Raw genomic sequence first — 20279 nt, forward strand, 5'->3', positions numbered from 1 at the left:
GGTGCAAGATTCTATTAAACAGAAAGATGATGAGAACAGGCAGTGAAGAGGGTGAGCAGCTTGCAGCAGACTCCCTTTCGACATCTTCAGTAGAATGGCATGTTTCTTCATGCTCTGCCAGTCAGGAAAGTGAGACCCAATCAAAAATTTCAAATACAATTGCAAAGCTTTTTTTTTTTCCTTGTGATTTTAGAAAGGGCAATGATACATTTCTTACACATTTTTATTTAATAAAAAGTTAATAATAAAGTCCTGACAGTAGTTTAGACTCTGCAACATAGAATTAATCCTTCAGTAATTCTCTCCCCACTTGTATTTATTTTCTTCATATAGTGGCTGCCAACTTCATTCATATACAGCCAGCCTTATGAGGAGAGTGTCTTCTCTGTAGAGACATGGCCAATCTGTGGCTTGTCAGAGACCGACTGTCTCTGTCCAGCAAGGGCAAATTGTTTATGCAGTAGTTGCTCAGTTACAGAGTGAGGTTAATTTCAGCACCACTTTTATAACTGAACTTGCTTATTATTACATATGCTTGTTGTTACTATATGGTCAGTAACAACAACTGATTTGCAAGCTGCAACATTCTAGTCTGCAAAGTCCAATTTATACTTGATGCTATGAGTAAGAATCAGTTTCCTAAAAAGTTAAAATTTTAAGATGATACAGAATGCAGATATTTTAGATGTTTGAACTCTCAACAGGAAAAAGCAGAGCTTTTTGGATAGCCATTTGTGAGAAACACTGAAATGCGCACGCACACACACGAGTCCACTATTTATTTTTGCTAACAAGCAGCAAAAACAAATAGGACAAACACCACATTTTAAACATGAACACTTTTCCAAAAAGGTGGGGACTGAAGAGAAATCCAGGAATGTTTTTCAATACATTCTGACATCAGGGCATGAAGGTACACACAGCATTCCTACAGAACAAATGGGAGCACTGATAACGAAGTCCGTTGCACCTAACCTTGCTGATTTGGTTAGAGGGCAGATTAGTGCCTAACCGAACGGCTGGAAACCTTGGTCAGTTTCGGGCAGCCCGTACTGCCGCGAGCTGGCTGGCACCCGCGGCGCCGCGGCCCCGTGGCCTATCTTACAAGTAAGATGAAAAGCGAGCTCTAAAACACCTTGAGTTTCTTGATTCAAAAGGATGTATAGCATAAACTGATAACAGTTTTAAACGCACAGAAAATACACTTAGGTTTTGTTGGTGTTTTTCAGGAGTATCAAAAGAATATGGCAGTACTTTCTCTAGAGATCAAGGTATTTTTGCTGGACACTTTCTCTGACTATTTTCCTTTGATAATAGATATAAAAGTTTTTTGGTCTGAATCTTAAAGTGACTTAAATGGTTGCAAAAATTATGAAAAGCAGTATTTTTTCCCCTTAAATGAGGATTTAATTATTTAGTGGCATATATATAACATTTCACACATCTTTGAAAAGGAATATGGTAGATTTCTTTGTTCACTTATGATGAAACAGACATTTAAACTCTATACAAAAGAATACGAGCTTTAAAACAAGCTCCATTACCCTATCAACTGTCCTCATCAGCTTTACAGAAGAGATGGCCTAGCAGCTGTCCAAAAGCACTAGTAAAAAAATTTTAAAAAAATGAGTACAAAATTTTGAGAAGTATTTTACCATACTGAACGCATTTTAAATATGGAAAAGCATAAAAATCAAATCCTCATTCAATTTGTACTGTGAATTCATGGAGTCCCAAAGTTTTACTGCCACAACGGCATTTTTTTTTGGGGGGGGGGGGGGAGGTTAGAAGAAAATACTTGGACAGAAGCCTTTATGCAAAATTGTATCCCCTTACAGGAATCTTACAGACACTTTCTTCTTAAAATTTCTTCTGTATTTGGTACTCTCACAAACACATATCAGCTGCGATAAAAACAGGCCTGATCTCAGCATCTTATGGAAAGCTGAAGAGCAACTGAAGTAATGTGCAATTTATTTTTAATGCTGTTGCAAAAGAGCATGATTACTAATTTGAGAATAGGCAGATACTGTGATTAGAGAATCTTTGCCATTCATCTGTTTTGTAAGATTTTTCTGCTTCCAACTGCTGCCAAAGTGCTACATTTCATTTGAAAACAGATACTTTCTGCCCTTGCCTCAAAACGAAATGAAGAGAAACTGACCAACATTTCTCATTGTATCGGTGGTTCATGTGGGAGAGGGGAGTAAGCAAAGGACTTGTGGCAAGTCTAGAAATGGGAAAAGAGCAACAGGGAGTTCCCTAGCCCACACGGGCCCAGCTGCCTCAGTTGTCATGACAGAGAGTGGCCAGTTGGTCAAAGGTCTGACATCATCCAGTGGCAAAGTTTCCAGGGATAGGTTTGGGAAGCGGAAGCAGAAATTACTGACAGGATTTTGAAAATAAAACAAAATATGGCTACATTTGCTCTTCTCTATTTCTCCTTGTTTCCAGCCTCAGTGATATTAAGAATCAGCATTTCCTTAAGAGAGGTTTGTCACTATATTGGATGTCACCATAGTTAGGGAAAAGGAATAGAAAGAAACTAAGTTATAATTTTCTAAATCTATTTTGTACTAAGAATATGAAGTAAAATATTTAATTCAGAAGCAAAAGTGCTGTGTTATAGTACTGTAACTTCAACTGTATCCTGGTTAGGAGATTCTTAAAGCTAGAAACATACATGTATGTATCAATAATTAATAAAAACTGAGGGCCAGAAGGACATACTTGCGAGCTTTGCAGGAGAGTTATTTTGTGTAAAAAGAGAAACAATTTTATGAGTTTGTCAAAATACTATGAACCAATCCCACTTGACTGACTTAATTTGAAAACAAGACTGTGCAGCGCTAGGGTGCTTGAAGATCAACTAATAAGCCTGAAAATGTTGAACTAAGATCTATTTGTATGTCAGAGTTAACACTGTAACAATAACACTTGCAAATGAAAATTAAGCATATTTACATGAAGATTAATTTGTCTGTTTAAGGCACAAACAATATAATGTATTGTGGCAACAGTCAATCTATTGAGCACATGATACACAATTAAAAACCTAATTCCTAACTAACCCTGTGCTGCACAGTCAGAGCATTTAGATAGAACAGTCTTAAGAAGTTAAAACTCTGTGTACCTCCTTCCTTCTTCTCTGCTTCATCTCGAATGAGAGGAGATGTAAGTATCACCTTCAATGTTAGCTTGGGCTCCTTTGTGTTATGAATTATAATAGCTGCCTCATTTACATGTTCCTCCACAAGATACTTCTCTTCTGTAAGTTTCTGTAAGTCACCAAGAAAGATTTCAAGAATCTCCCAGTCAATTGAGAAACTGCAGAATCTTTTTAAATGTAAATGCCTCGAACTAATGAGAAGCCTATAAGACACTGCAGTAACAAATATGGTGCTGCCTCCTTCTTTAAAAACAAACAGAAAAATGCAACACATTGTTATTAAATTTTGCTTTTTTTCTTTCTTCTTTTTTTAAGCAATACTAAGTAGTCTCATTAGAAAGGCATCTTTTCACTTTTTTTTTTTCTTTTTAATAAGACAGAAGTTTACTTTCATTGTTGCTTGGTGTGAAAATCTGCTAGCCACTTTTGTTCTGAGGAACATACGTCTCTGGCAGTGCTGCCTCTAGCTGTGAAAGTCCTCATATGCAGTGTAACAAGCACACCTGTAACTGGCAGTGCAAATGGATGGCAAAGTCAGCCCAGGGCCATGCTCTGGTATAGGAGCTGCACTGGCTCACCTAGTATATTTACCTGCCATGAGGCAAGTACCAACCAAATGGACCCTGGCCGTTCCTTACAGTCTAAGCTGCTCTCCAGATTCTCCAGCAACAGGGATTTCACAACTTCTCCAAACAGCCTAGTCTAACTTCCAGCCAGAGATACAATTTATACAACCTGTTTTGCAACAAGTTTGCCCCTTGCCACAAGTCCAATTAATTCTCATACTACCCTTGGTAGCCACACGAAATACTGCTTCACTATCACTTTATAAATAACCATTAATGTTTTTTTTTTTGAAAACTTACACTTTTATTCAATCTTGACTTTTTCCAAAGATAATTTCAGTCCTTCCTCAATGGTTTCCTAGACATTCATTCTCAGTATTCTCTTTCGGCTTTTCTCCAAACTGTCTCTCTTCACACAGCACTTCAAAGTGGATACAAAGGTCCACTGTCACCCACTTTACTTATTACTACTAGCTCCAGGAGAGACCCTTGAGAATGGCTGGAAAAGCTGATCTTCTTGACGGTGCACCAGTTGAGTGTTTTTTAAATTGATCTATTCTCAAGTAACTTTGTTGGTTTTGCAGATAACAGCACAAACTTCTTAATATATTTTTCCAACAACTTTCACAATATCAGAGTTATCTCAACTGACCTATATCTGCAAGGTCTTTAAGGAACCCTTAGGAAGCTCTCTCGCTTCCAGAAGTTCACAGAGATAACAGATGCTTCAGAGTCCTAAAGGTAGCTTCTCAAATTTCTGGGTATGTTTTAGCAATACTGTGAATTTAGAATGTATCTAACATGTTTCAACTACTTCTTTCCCTGTTTGATCTGTGCTCCTCCAACTTCTTTTGCTGTTGGGATGAAATCATTTAAGCATCTGCTCACAACTAGCTTTCAAAGAAGAATAAAGCACAAATGGTTAATAATGTATTTGTACATCATTTGCCATCCTTCACCATTAATGGGCCTACACTTTCTTGTCTCTCCTGCATCTGGTATGTCTACAGAACCTCTCCTTATTGCCTTTTATGCCCACAATAGTTGTAGCTTGTTTCCTGAGTTAGCTTTGTCTTATCTGAACAATTCCTATTTGATGTTCTATTTATTTAATGAGATCCTGCCTAAGTCACACTGGTTTTACTATGCTTAGACTTACTATTACTTGCTTTGGAGAAGTAAAAGTAATGATTTTCTTCGAGAAACCTTGAGCTTTTCTAATTGTCTTTCCCTCAGAATGCTTTTCCATAGGATCCCACCTACTGTCCACTAGATTCGCAGTCTTACAGTCTTTTAATTATGTCCATTATACTGTTCTCACTCATTTCTCTGAAGCATACATTATCTTTTCTTACTGATTCCAACCCTTCTCATCTCATCTCATATCTCACTACAAACAAGTAAGTTTTATTCTTAACTACTTGATAAATCACCATCATTTTCAGCTATGAACAGGGCCTCATCTGCAGGCACATTATCTCACTAAAACCAAGGCCCTTTATGCAGGCAAATGAACAATGAGAACAAACAGCTGTCAAGAATGGCAAAATATATACTGTCTATATGGAAATAAACACAAGGCAGCAAAGCATTTCTGGAGTGAAGCAGATCAAATTATATCACTTAGTTTGGACAGAGATACTTGCAGTAGAATATTTTTGAGCACAGTTTCTAGGCAATAGTGTGTCACAGTCCGGAAGCTGGACTGCTTATATAGGATCAGAACTCTGTCAAAAAGGTATTATCCTTAACTGCTTTAAGGATACCATATTCATTGTAGGTAGCTACCTAATGGGTGCTAACATTAGAACCAACTACTCACAAATAAAAAGAATCATAAGCTCATGATTATCACGAGCTAAAATGAGTGATCACCTAAACCAACTGATTTTACTTCAGAAGCACAGAGACATTTTTCCTGGAAAAGCCTAAGCAAAGCAAAACTGCTGCTATGTAGAACTTCAGGTTCTGAAGTAAAAACCAAACCAAACCAAAAGAAATACAGACTGAAAAATGTGTTCATGCTTGAGCAGGCATGATTTCTGAGACTGTAACTTAGACCACGTTAGAAGTGAGACCAAAAAACAAAAGTTGGCTTGGTTAGTTACCAAATAGAAAGCTTAGCTGTCAGCACTGGAAAACTGATATCAGAAATAGGGATTGGGCAACATCAGGAATAAGATGTTAAATTTTGTGAATAGCTACTTCAGCTGTAATAAAAAAAATCTGCACATACTCTAGATGTTCTAGACTAAAAGTATATTATCTATACCACTTCTATTTTTTCCTGAAATAAATTAATTTCAGTCTTTACACAAATACCTTGAAGTGCTATCAGCCACTATTACAGGACTACCCTAAAGTAACTCACCTGAATTTGAACTGGGAGATTGTCTTTGACTATATATAACAAGGTCTTTGTGGGCTTTTCTTTGCACATAAGAACCAGTTCCAAATCCATATCATCTTTTATCAGCAGGCCCTTTGCAACCAAGCCAATTCTCATAACACCACACAAGGTCCGGCCACCTTGATCCCTGGAAATGAAACAATTCCAAATAATTAAAATGGTATTTTTGTGCATCAGAAATATTTGTACTAACCTATCACAGTGAGGAGCCATAAACTGATCGACTGATTATATTGCTAAAGGACTATATTGCTAATTAGAAATAAAAAGCATGGACTCCTTTTATGCAAGTAGTTCCTATAAAAAAGAAACCCACAAAATTAATTGAAGCGCTGATTTGCAATTCACATCAACGCAAAAGTAGCATAGCTCAAGTCATAGAGCTCAAAAGAACCCCCAAATTCCAAACCCACTAGCTGCAGATCTACCAACAGCATGAAAATTAATCTAGAGAGGCTCCCATAGAGGATTCCTGTTTTCAGAAGTTATTTGTCTTTTACTGACACTCAATCTCTTAACACAGCTGCACACCCTTTTCAGTGCTTCTGTTAATTGACCCATATTTTCAAATCTGTGATCATATAATTTTAAAGACAAATTTTGATGTTTTAGAACATACTACAAACTTGACATTTCAGGAAAGCTTCTAATTTCAAATAGTCTTCCTGGTGCAATTCCTTCAACAAGTCTCACCACTGAAACCTACATAAAGTTTCGAGAACTGGGTTCTACTCTTTAGGGAAAGTACAAGAGAATATTTAAAAGCTACAGTAATTTTCAAAATAACATAAAAACACTTTAGTTTTAAGCATTGAGAGAAAAACTGCAACAAAGATCAACTTAGTAGGCTAAGACTGCATAAAAACAGCAAAGAGTGCAAAAAACATTTATCTGTTGAGAGTTCAAAAGTAGTTATTATTACACAATGCAACTCACACTGTGGCACCAACTACTAGCACATCACCATTATAAAACCCTAGAAAACGCGTAACCAGTAAGGTAGTAAACCACCTCAGTCAAAAAAGCAGCAGTCCTGTTGGCTCATCCTTACCATGCAGAGGAAGGGGAAGTATATAAAAACTATCAATCACATTGTGATCCAAGATCATAAAACAGATCCTGAGTTTTGCTCAAATATATCTTCATTTATTAATGTTAATATATTATTTTAAATGGAAAGGCAGGAACAAGCTATGCTCAGAGAACAGACAGAAGAAAAGAAGGCAGGACCCAGAGAACCAACAACCACCCCAAACTAGTAGCTATCCTAGAATAGCTAGAAGCAAAACAAACAAAATCTAACAAAACAAAAAAATTCCCCAACTTCGACCCTGGAACCACACTACTTTGCCAGTATCTGGATGCAGACATGGGGGGTGGGGGTGAAGCAGAACTCTTTTAGAAATAATGTCTAATTAGCATAAATATAATTTACGTGGTAGAGTAATATACAACTTAAGCTCCTTTCAGCTTGTAAAGTGATTAGTAAAATTATCCATCCCCAAACACATAAATATATAAGCTATAAGTATAAAAAAGGTGCATGTATACATACACCTCCCTAAATACCTGAAAAATCAAGATTTTTGTAAGCATCTGATAAGCTTTGTCAAATCTTGTTTTCAAAGCTTAAGCTGACCAACCAGCAACGTGCAGTGGTAGGAGCAGTAACTGCCTTTCTTTCACAATATGGAGAGATTCACATATAAAATATTTTGTACTTGGTCCTGAAGATTCAAATTGCAAAGTAAAGCCTTAACAATGAACAAATGAATTGTCTATTTTGGAAAATTGTCAAATGACCTTGAAAGTTTTAGCTATAAAAATTTAAGATTTTACTACTGTCAGCAGTCCATTCTTTCTCATCCATCCTCTTGGTTGGAAGTTACCACGGCTATCAGAGTGGTTGCAGAGAAGGCTGAATATATATTCCCATTTCATAAGCTATCTCAATTCCCAATAAAGCAGATCAGCCTAAACTGCCAAGGCAGTCCACGCTAAGATGCCCAGCTGTGAACTGGAGACAGGCAATGCAAAGAAATACCATGTTTTACTGTCCTACTACAACAGTGACAGACAAGCATATCTTTGCCAAAGCCAAATATATCTATCAGAAGATCTAAATTTCTTTCCCTGTTAATCTGTATCCAAGATTTGCCCAGCCTTGGATACAGTAATGTCTCATGGTTCCTTTAATCTTGGCTAAAGGATGGATCCAGGACTTTTAGAATTTCTGAGATGAGACTACTGGCAGAAGAGGCCTGTTGTGGCAGCAGGTTCTGGATTTAAGGGAAACATTAGGTAGCTCTGTCAGCATGGCTTCCACACACCACAACAATACTGCCTGCATTAGCACTATCAACAGGTCTAATTAATAGGTGTGTTTAAAGGAACACAGTGTAAAGGAAAAACTGTATCAGACACATGTTGTTAGCAATACTTACTAGAGTCAAGATCTGACAACCACCACACACACAAGAAGGATGCTGGTGGGAACAGACAAAGATCTATGCCCCAGTGAGCTCAGAGACTAACACTGCACATCCCGTATCAGGTTCTGGGCCAGTTTCTGTAACATCCAGAACAGTTAGAGACTGCAGTTGGGGGTCCCATCACAGCTCTGACAGGCAGCACCTGACATGTACGTTATTCTTCAGCCTGCTGGATTTCTGAAAAGCCATTTGCAGACAAATTGTATTAGGAGAAGAACATGTATTTTTACAGAAACTGTACTCTAAATTTGTATTAGACGACAAGCATGAAATATCCTGCACATACAACTGTGAAAATGAGGCTGACTCAATAGTATGTAATGCAGGACCACTTTTGTTTGTTTGTTTGTTTTAAAAAAGAGAAGTCATTCTGGACATATTTTATCCACATCAGAAAACAAGTTAAAATGCTGCCAACAGCTATAGGAAATCACCAACAAAAGATATAGCACGTTGCACATCAAGAGTTACATGTCAAGAAAGAATGTTCCTCCGCAGAACACTGCAGTTAATTACCTTCCTCTAGAAGATGACAATGCTTAATGGTCCATCTGTAGAGAAGCAGTCTATCGATCCAGTATAATTATTCTCCAAAGGCAATACAATCACGCTGTCTTAAACCAACTTATACATTAATTTATGTAAAACTATTCATGAACTTAAATGTTTTGCTATTTCTATTTGAGTACATTTCACACCAAAGAAGTGACACATCACAGCTTGGCCTAACACAGAAACACCACAATGATCAGAAGTGTCCGCTAAATTTTTATCAGTCAAAAAAGGGAACATAGGAAACCACATGCAAACTGAGGCCCATTTATACATTTAATTTTTCAGGGCTATCACATGATGGCTTTGACACTGCTGAACATTTTGTATCTGGATATACTGAATAGATGGTGCTCCATTTAAACCTTATGCAGAATAAGTAGATTGCTTCCCACCAATCCTAAGCTGTTAACCTAGCACTAGAGATAAATCAAAGACAAGCTTAAATATTAAAAAAAGGAACCCCTGGAAAAATACTACTGAGACTTGAGGAATTTTCTGTAGAATTCATAACTCTGTTGGGAGATTTGACCAAGTCATAGATGCTTTCTGCTCCTCCTGCTCATACAGATTTTTCCCTCAGTTAATACATGTTTGTTTCTAAACGTGTACATCTGGATAGTGAAGCAGAGCAGTGCTTCATATCTTAATTCCTGAATGCTACTCCCACAATTATTTTGAGACATGGAAATTACCAAGAATACATTATTATGATAAAGCAGGAAGCAATATTTCATTTTTGAATTTTCAGACATACCTCATTATGCATTTAGGACTAACTAATAAATACACTGGTTATCACTCACTCTTTCATATCAAGGTAGTGAACTGTATTTTCAGTTTAAAACCAGATACAATCTTCCTGATTCAGGACCAGATCTTTCTCCTTTACTCACACTGAATTGTATCTTACTACAGAATGGATGTTGCTCTATTTCCATCTATTACTGCTACAGTTGGCTATACAAGTAAATAAATAAAAATTAAAAGCAGCTGAAGAATTTTATTCTTCCTCCAACCCTAAAATGCAAACAACTTATTAACCAGTAATAATTTAGTAAATAATATATATTTACTAGAAAAACAAAAATTTAAAAAGGACTGAGAATAAACCTTTCACTACCATAAAGGTATCAGAAAACATAGCAATTATACATGAATAAAGAATACCTTTTCTTCATCAGTTTTAAGAACAGAATTCACTGGGCAAAGCCCATATAGCAGCAGACTTTCCTAACATTTCACATGCCATAGGAAATTGAGTTCTCTGATTACATTTCTAGTGCAGGTTGTTATGCATGCAATCAGATTAAGTCCAAAGAAGTTCAATGGAGAAGTACTGTCTAATTAGGCCAAAGAAATGGAAGTCTGCTGTTTCAAGTCATGACAAAAATGCTGTTGGTCTGCTAGTGCTTCACCTCCTTTCATCTGCAAACTAGACAGAATACTTAGATAAGTTGGAGAGCATGTGAAACTGATAATCCAGAAGGCACTGAGTCTGCAGTACTCAAGTTAAAGTTTTATACCAAGAAATCTTTTAAAAAAAAAAAAAAAAAAAAGGCTAGTTGTTTCAGCTTCCTAAACTACTGGAGTTACGCTAGAACAACAGAATTTGTCATCCTATCAGACAGCAGGCTGGGACATACAACAACAACTGTTTTACACAGTATAGAACCGTATAATATATGATAATGGATCTGTAGACAAGTTAATTTGTTGGATAAACAATACAAGTTTATAAAATCTGTTTTTATTTCTTAAACTGAAAGAGCCCCTAAGCTACACAGCGGTAGACTTGAATGCAAGTGTTACTGAGAGATATATTTTCTTGAAGTTACTAAAAGGTTTGTCTGTTAAGTGCAACTTCATAACAACTCATTAAAATAAAATAATGAAATAGAAAGTAGCTTTTGCCCGTGCTGGGTTTATTACTAATCCCCTCATCTTATGGGCTATTACTATTACATGCACTTTATGTGCTCTCTTCTCAAGAGGTCCAGACAGATCCACTTCTTCCTAAGAACACTCATATGCAAGAGAATCAAAGAACATTACAACTCTTATTTAGAAGGAAAAGAACCCATTCAGGGCAATATGGAAACACACTCTGAGGCTCAAGTGACTCACTTGGCATTGCTCTCTGTAGCTTCCTCCTTCACCTCCACATCAGCCTCACTTTTTGTAGACTTGTTCTTTTCATCCATCCAGTCAGAGACATGCTTAAGAGCACATTCTACTGTTGATACCATGTTCTGGACAGCTTCAAGTTCCTCTGGAGATGGATAAATGGTTGAATGTTTCACCATAACATGGCGGTCATCGTTAGCAAAAGATCGGATAGATCTCTGTTATGAAGTGGGAAACAGTGGGAAAGGGGGGGGAAAAAGAACAAAATTATTGGATTATCAATAGAAGAACACTGTTTTAATGGAAATCCTTCCTGATAGATGTAGAAAAGTGCTTTAGGATGACCACTGCCTATCATCATGCAGGAGTGATTTCTTAACCTTGTATTAACAAACAAACAAACAAACAAAAAAACCAACAACAACAACAAAAACAAACTAAAACAAAGAAAATCCCCCTCCCAAACTGTAGCACAAACAGCATTAAGCCTAGTAGGAGTTGAGTAGGATTTATAGCACCTAATGTTAGATACCATCTGATTCTTCTGGAATTCCTTCATAGGCTGGTAAGAGGAACAGGCACAACAGTTCACGTTGATGTCTACTTTAGGATAAGATGAATTGTGCTTAATAGGTCCATGCCTACATGTGTCTGCAGAAGTCTAGACAACTAGAGCAGTTTAGCTCTTACAGACATCTGAAAACTAGGCAAGTTGAATTCCATGTAAGCAGGGGCAGTGACATTGTACACACTAGTCACAAATCAGAAAAACTTTTGGTCTATGAATATCTTTACTCTCATGTACAGTTACATTGAACACAAAATAGAGTCAAGTATCAGATATAAGTATCCTAGGGTGAAAACAGACTGGGTAAAGCAAGTGGAAAGGAGGGCAGACAAGGAGAATGGGGAGGAGATTCCAATTTTGAAAAAGGTAATGACACCTTCCAAATACAACTTTGTCTATTCTGGAAATGCTGAGAGCAGATTTCTCTCCTCAATTTATGCTAGAGACAATGGCAACTCATCGTAGAACAAGTCAACTAAATAGCTGTTTCCTTATGGTCTTGGTGCTGCCTCAGATGAAGTCACAGGCAATGCTGTTTCCAAGAGAGTACTAGCAAACTGTACAGACTTACAAAAGCATGAATGAAGATGAACTGGTAAAGAAAGACTGAAATAATTTTGTGGAAAATGAATGAATAGGAAGGGATTAGTAAAGACAGTTTGCAGTGAGACTCAAGGACCTGAGTGATATTGCTGAACAAGGTAAACCTAACTGGTTGGGTGACTTGTGTAGGAAGCTTGTGATTTGTTACCCTGTCCAGATGAGACCTATCCGATCTCAAGAGTGACTTGGACCAGCTCTCTCTCAGTACAAACCTCTGTCAGGAGGAGCTCTAAATATCTAAATAATCTCTAGACACATTTGGATAACTGCTGACAGTACCAGAATTCAGAATCATCAACCAAAACCCTGTTCCACCTGAATATTAATAGCCTAAGTAGCTTTCATTTTTTCCCCCTGCCTCATAGGCTTGTAACAGTACACACACTTAGGGACAAGAAAGACCTCTGGGTTGATTTCTTACTACGGAACTGGTCATGATTTCTTGGTCACTGCCTTCATTAGGTCCCTTCTATCAAACATAAATGTCACATTAATTTCTTCCCTAATTTTTGTGCTTCTACCTATGTGGACAATTCAGATAGTACAGGAAACTCAGTCAAGGGTCTAATGTATCCCCCAGTGCTTTCATAGACTGCAAAACACTTCCAGAGGGTCCCTCCCATGTGCCAGACACAACTTGGATACACAGAGAAGAATAAATGAAGAAAGCTGAAGATCAGCAATGAAAACTGATGAGCTGGATTTATTAATTCACACCCGTCCATCTCTATCTTGTGAAATTAGGAAAAAAAAATCCAATCAAATAGTAACAAATTAGTAACTCATAAATTGGAAGATACTTTTCTTTTCTAGTAGGCAGGGACTGGTAAGATCAATTCTTTATGAGAATTTAGGCTGTGTGTGTGTGGGGGGGGGGTGTAGAAAGAAAAAAAAAAATCACAGCAGCCAGGACAATTTTTACTTAAAATATTGAGAACTTTGCTGTGTCAAACGTTTTTCTTCCTTTGTACTCTGTATCCACGGCAAATATTGGCTCAAGTCTTTTATTTTTTAAACAAACCCTGGCTATCTATCATTAGCAATCAGTTACACAAATATTAGAGGACTGTATTTAAAATTTATTATATTTATTCTCATCTCTTTTCACTCCATAACAACACTTAGAGGACTTAAATATATATAAATAAACTACTCTCCACAACTATTTTTCAGGAATTGGGTGGGTTTATTCCCCTTCTGTGAACACATCTTCAGAATCTTATCGTCATAATTCTTCCCACAAATTCAACATCTCAGACATTCCCAATTTGCAGCTGATACTAGGCAGATGAGAAATGATTCCCCACTTGGTCATCAAATATACATGGTGCATATTGTCTACACTTTAAAAACGTGCACAGAACCACATTCAATAAGTTTTTCACACACACACATGCAAATATGAATAATCAAAATTTGTTTTTGTGAGAAAAGTGTGGAAGAGGAATATCAGCATTTGGTTATGTTATCTGCAGTTCAAGGTCACTTGCTACAGTGTGCTAATGTGAATTTTATTAGAAAACCTTACAAGCATCCCCTCCATTCTTATTTAATAATTCATGTAATGCAGACTCAGAAGACAACTCTCTGGTTTAAAAAGGCTGACAATATATCAAACCTCATTTGCTTTCCTCAAAGCATGCAGCACCATCTCTAATTCAGTGCAAGGTCAGAAAATCCCTTTACCATTGTTTTACTGTACCCCATGCAAGGCTGAGAACAGAGAATATTTTTAATGCCACCCTATAAAAACAGACAGATACCTACCATGGTTTGTTAGTGTTTCAGCTCTCCCCCTCCCTTTCTCCTTTTCTCTCCTCCTTGGTGTCTTTGATAGGCACTGTTTTGCCTGACAGAACCTCTTCATAAGCCTCTCAATCCCTTGACAGCTCAAGAGTTCATACAGCCAAAGATGCTCTGGGAGTCACTTTCTAATTCACCTGCAAAAAAAGAGAAAAACAACTTGAAAACAGAAGAAACAGCATGTTAGTTCCAATAACTGCTCAATGTAGCACATTTAGCCAAACCACTGATTAAAGCTAACACGCTTCAAGATTGAGAGGAACTCACTGCACGGTTTATTCACGAACAAAATGCAGATACCGCTACAGAAAGGAACTGTCTTGTAGCATGCCCACATGTATGTAACCACTTTCTCATGCCACTTATCTCAGTGTGATTTGTCAGCCAATTGACAATATAAAGCTCTGACACCAAGATGACTAGAAATCCAAAGCATTAAATATGCTCCATATTTAGCTGGGGAAGAAGTCTTTATTTTTAACTGACAGCTCATTCGGAATCAAATACACTATATTTAAGTATCAAAAAGTAATTATCAGCTGGAATACCCAGTGCAAACCTGGATCCTGAATGTCAGATATTATACAATAAGAAACAAGACTTCAGGTGGCAACAGCTGTAAGCTGATATTTTTTAAAAAAAGCAAGTAGATTATAACAAATCCAACAACAACAAAAACCAGAAGGCAAAAGACCTGTGAGAACATTTGGCTGAAATAATTCATACTACCTTTTCTGTCTCTGTATCCTTTTCACAGAGCACAACAGTTAAAAGATCATGCAAGAGCAGCCCCTCTTGCACTAAACTAGGAAATGGAACACAGCACAGAGAACTGCAAATAAACGCTTTGTGAGACTACAAAAGTGCAGAATGATAGAGCAGGTAACCTAAGAGTGAGAGGAAAGTATAAGCTCACTGCATAGCACAACACCCAAGTCCTTGCAGAAAACTCCTGGTTTCTTTCATTGCACGTATTGTTGCATAACTTTATCAGTGACATTCTGCAGCAGTTGGAGACCAAGTCAGTAAATTTCTGCAGACTGACACACAAACTCAAGTGTTTTGCTTTTCTTCTATATATCAGTCTTTCTCCTCCAACAATACATTGCATATTGTCTATCAAAGAATACTGACATTGTTAGGGATTAAAAGCATGTTCGGCAACAGCACAGAGATAGGAGAGAGGATTTGAAAGCTGAGTAGATGCTTCAACCTCAGGGGTGTGACAGAATAATTAAAATGCTGCATCCCATAGAGATTTGAGCATGCTATGAGAAAGACAACCACGAATTCTTCTTCACTATTTCCCCACATAAGAAGAAATAAAGCAAGTTTATACAGGACTGATAACTATTAGATACTAGCTGCCAAAGCTATTTCTTTGTATCTCACATGATGGAATTTAGGATATAGGAGAGAGTAAAATGAAGAGAAGCAAGGCAAGAATAATCTGCAGAGGTCTGTCTGCTCCAACTAAAGGTTGGCAGGCAAGAAACCCCAAAAGACTTAAACGTGGTCATACTAAAAATGCCTATGAAAAACAAGCTGGTAAAATAGCCTTGAAGGAATTCATTTCTTACAACAAAGACTATATACCCTACCCAGGTATACTCACACTCTACCGAATAGTTTCCCAGAAGCAATCAAGGAAGGCGATATTCTTTAACAGGATCAGATCCCTTCCTTCAGAGTTTCTGAAAGCCAAGCAGAGACAGCTGGGTGGAAAATTAAGCAAAAATTTATGCTTTGGCACTATTATCCTATGTTCTAGTCATAAGCTCCTCCAAACTTAACAGTGTTTCACCATCCCTAAAAATGACCAGAGTCTTTATGGGGTCTTTTTGGTTTGTTTTTCTGTAATAATAATATGATTTTGAGTAAGTGTATAACGAACTAGAGAGACTATACATGCTTTCAGACCATCTATTTCAAACCAGCTACCTCTTCAAATTAAATCTCTCCACATACTTGTTCTTCCCTGCAACTCCTGCATTTCACATTTTCAGTTTGCTATCATCTCTCATAATTATAACTTGGCAATTCCACCCCAGGGACAGAGCAGGCACTGGAATGTGTTGCTGACTTCAGCAGATGGCCAATACAATGTCTCCAGACTGCAAGCAACACTCCAGTCTGAATTCCCTCTGAAGACTATTGCAAGCTATTGCTTATCAGCTTGTAAAGTGTATTGAAGGCAGGTGGACAAAGATGGCTGGCTGAGCAAATTCTGGTGCTTCAGTGAATTGCTGAGCAGACTGTTGTCTATAAGGCAAATCTGCAATCTACCTCGCGTAGTCTGAAAACAGACATACCTCAGGGTACAACTGTGGATGAACTGAGTCCTTTTCAGTACTCTTTGAAAATCTGAAACAGACTGAAAAAACAGAATGTTTTACAGCTATGATTGGTGTTAATCTTTTACCGCACAAAAGCGAGAACACCACTATCTTTCAATACTCTACCTTAAATGGATAGTAACTACATTGCTTTAAGAGAGGCTTCAAGCTTCAGTAACAAGCAAAAGGAGTTGAACAAAAGATAGTCATTAGACCAATTCTGCTTGCCCTTTTCTCATCGTTGAATGGCTGAGATCTGGGCATATGCAGCTGGATTATAAAGGGACTTTCATTTCCATTAACACCTTTTTTACAATAATACGGAAAGAAAATAAAATCCTGGAAGTTGAGTTGAAGCTGGTATGATTCCTTTTGAGTCATTACCATCCTAAGAATATTTCACAAAAATGTATATAGGAATAAAGCCTAATATAGTTCAGATTTTGAGAGAAAATTTTCAATTAAAAAAATGACAGGCCAGAAAGAGTTTCTTACAAAAAATGTAAATATAATATAGAGAACAAAGCATACTTGACAGCATGCAGAACTAAATCAAGGAAAACTAAAAATCAGATCTGCTACAACGATCTGGACTAAGGCAGTAGAAGACAGTTCAGCACCAGACACAAAATGCATTATGCAAAATGAGTAGCAATTCTGTAAATCCAGCAGCCTCTTTTTGCTACCAAGTTATAGCAGGAAACTTGCCTCTGTGTCCTCATTGAATAACAACTGATGCCCAAACTAAGAAACGCAATAGTAAAATGCATAGTTGACTTATGCAAGGCCTGCCACCCACACTTCTATCAAAATTTCTAAGAAAAGCTCCTAGCACTAACAGGACCATTGGTGATCCTGAGAAAGTCACTTTGCCTCTGTATCATGTGGCCCTAAACTGTAAATACTTGCTGTCTCCAAATCAGGTCACAGAGGAGCTGAGAAGATTCTAGAAAGTGATTTTAAGTCACTGGGAATTTGACACATTAGATATGTTACTAAAACACCCTGACATTCTAACAGTGTTTCCATTAAACATCCCATTCTTCACAGAGGAAGTTTATGTTTTGGCACAAGACAAACAAGGCAAAAAAAATTTCAGATGAGGCTTTTGTAGTAGGGTTTATTCCTGCATCTGTCAGTTGTATTCCCAGGAGACAGATATTTAAATAGCCAGAAGTAATGAATATGCTTAGCCAGCTTTGTGTCCTTGTGAACAGAATAACAAAAAGCAGGAGGAACAAGTACTTGTACTCTGTATGGACTGCAATTTAACATCCAAGTAAGGGAGCTATACATTTCTAGAAAGGAGACATGAACTGCTTGATACCCCTGGGACCATTCAGGAGCTTGAAGCAGTACCTTGCACAGAAACACTGCTAGTACAAGAGGGAAGAGGAGCAGAGTCACAGTACACTAGACTCTAGTCCTCTAAATCTTCATTTTAATGAACTGCTGTTTAGGCACCTGGTGAGGCCAACTATATAAGACCATGAAAATTTTTTTTGAATGCTACATCAGGAAGGCACACGCTAGTAGTATTTAGCTGAAACATTAGAAACAGCTTCAACCCGTCTGATCTGCTCACGAGAACTACAGTTTATAGCATATACCACCCTAAAATTACCCAAAGCTGATGTTAACAGATCAGGAGGGACAACTAAGGTTGCTAATAGCAATAGTGAATATCTAACAGACTGAAGTGTATAAGACATAGTAACAGAGAAGAACTGCAAATTATAGAGAATAGGTGAGAAAAGGTGGGATTTATATCTTCTTTGTTTTTTTAGAAAAGTCAGAATAAGAGGCTTCCAACTTTAAATTGCAAGCTTATTTTAACTTCTGCTTTGCATTCAGAAGACAGGTAATTTTTTGTTGCACCATACAAAGTACTGCTGAAAATATGTTGTGTTTTTCTGCAATATAATTTTATTGCTGGCCTTCTGCCAAACATGTTTCTGGCAGCATCTACCACAGTTGGAAACTGTGTATCTGGGTCAGAAAAGACAAGTCTCTTTTCAGAACAGCTCAATACATTTGGCAGAGACGCTGATATTATAATTGAACTCTTTCAGCAACTCTTTTTATGATGTACCCAGACACCAAACAAAACAAGATCTGCAATGTTGATTAGTGTCAAAATAACTGACAGAGAAATAGCAAAATACTTTTAACACAAGGGAAAACTATCAACAAATGGAGCGGAACAGTTTAAGAAATGCAATTCACATGGATTCAGTGAGGAATATGGAATAGAAAAATCTACAAAGTAGGACTGACATTTTACTTGTGCAGATGTTTACTATTTTAAATCCAAACTCCCTGTTGTATGCTGTATGAACTCTGCTTTCCCCATTCCTCACCACCATGCAGAGGAAAATCCTTGCCACTCAGAATCACATAAGCATTCTGTAAAGGAATGCAATTGCAACACTGGGATACATATTTAACAAAACTCAGACTACTTCCAACAATATGCTTAGCATTCCATTTCACCTGGAGAAGGTATAGTCATACGAGTTTTACTATTTTTCAAGTAATGAAATTCCTGGCAACATTGCATCAGAGTTAGCCTTTAGAAGCCTGTAATTTTTCAGTTAAATGAATAATCACAGAGCAACACTAGAGTTAAGGTACTTCCTCTGTCAAATTCTTACATTTTATATAATAAATACTTGAGCCCAGTACTACCCCTGCTCTCTCAGTTCCCATGACAGTTCCCCAGAAAAGAAGCTAAATCTCATTTTCCTCAACTCATATAAAACAAGGCCTTATGCCAACCTGGGAAAAAGTCTCAAGGTAAAAACTTCTTAAAGTTACAAGTTTAACATATACAGTACATATATAAGTCATCTTTTCTTATGAAAGACTGCATGCTCCAACAGCTAAATATTACACTGCTTATCAGAGTCTCACACAGCCCTGATTATACCTAGGAACTATGTGTTTCAATGTTCTTTCATAGTGTCAGAAACTACATTTTAAAGAATTCAATGAGGAAATTCCCCACAGTGAAGACTATCTTTTTCTCAAAACTTGCAGGTAGGTTTCCCAGTTCAGCTCACCTACAAAATATCCTACAGAAAACAATATTCTTGCTTACATTTCCTGGATATCAGTCAAATGTCTCACTATGAAAGCATCCTCTTTTCCACTGGCATGATGCAGAAGTATTACAAATCTGAGAAGAATTAGAATAAGAATTTTTCTACAGCCAACATTCAGAGCTTAACAAAATTGATACAACTTTTATAAGTTTCCAGCATCCTGCAGAAGGATGAAATACAGTCTCAAAGGTGAGCTGTGCAGCTACGTAAATAATATAGAAGTATACAACTAAGCCACTTTTGTTTTAGTATTGGGGGGGGAGCAGAAAAAGAAAGGAAAAAGAAAAAGGAATCCGAGGTAGAAGCCAAAACAACAACAGAAAATTCTTCCTGTGCTCAGAAATTTCTTAAGAATAGCCTCTGTCAGGTAGCCGCAACACTCAGCTCTCATAAATGCCAAGGATGAGGCAGGCACATGCTTAATAAACAGATCTGGAATCAGGGCACTCGTGGTCACCAAAATAGAGGAATCAAAGTTGTCTTCTGCTGTCTAGAGCTGTGATTATGCCACAGTATAAAGAAAGCTGCAGCCCACCTGTCGATGTTCAG

The 20279-nt window shown here is 37.3% G+C and overlaps 1 protein-coding gene across 5 annotated transcripts in view; it reads right to left on the reverse strand.

Annotated features, from left to right (window-relative positions):
* STRBP (spermatid perinuclear RNA binding protein) overlaps positions 1 to 20279 on the reverse strand; it is a 68259-nt gene that overhangs the window by 20954 nt on the left and 27026 nt on the right. For 2 of the 5 annotated variants that reach the window (XM_062590666.1, XM_062590662.1), the window contains exons 2-7: positions 16603 to 16664; positions 15906 to 15984; positions 14255 to 14427; positions 11317 to 11534; positions 6107 to 6272; positions 3134 to 3278 (exon numbers count right to left, since the gene is read on the reverse strand). In XM_062590666.1, coding sequence (XP_062446650.1) covers positions 3134 to 3278; positions 6107 to 6272; positions 11317 to 11534; positions 14255 to 14257 — 532 coding nt within the window. In that variant the 5' untranslated portion in view covers positions 14258 to 14427; positions 15906 to 15984; positions 16603 to 16664. The remainder of the gene's footprint in view (positions 1 to 3133; positions 3279 to 6106; positions 6273 to 11316; positions 11535 to 14254; positions 14428 to 15905; positions 15985 to 16602; positions 16665 to 20279) is intronic. The other 3 variants (XM_062590665.1, XM_062590664.1, XM_062590663.1) reach the window with 2 other exon arrangements.

This window comes from Rhea pennata, chromosome 18, assembly GCF_028389875.1.
Source record: "Rhea pennata isolate bPtePen1 chromosome 18, bPtePen1.pri, whole genome shotgun sequence".
Lineage (NCBI taxonomy): Eukaryota > Metazoa > Chordata > Aves > Rheiformes > Rheidae > Rhea > Rhea pennata.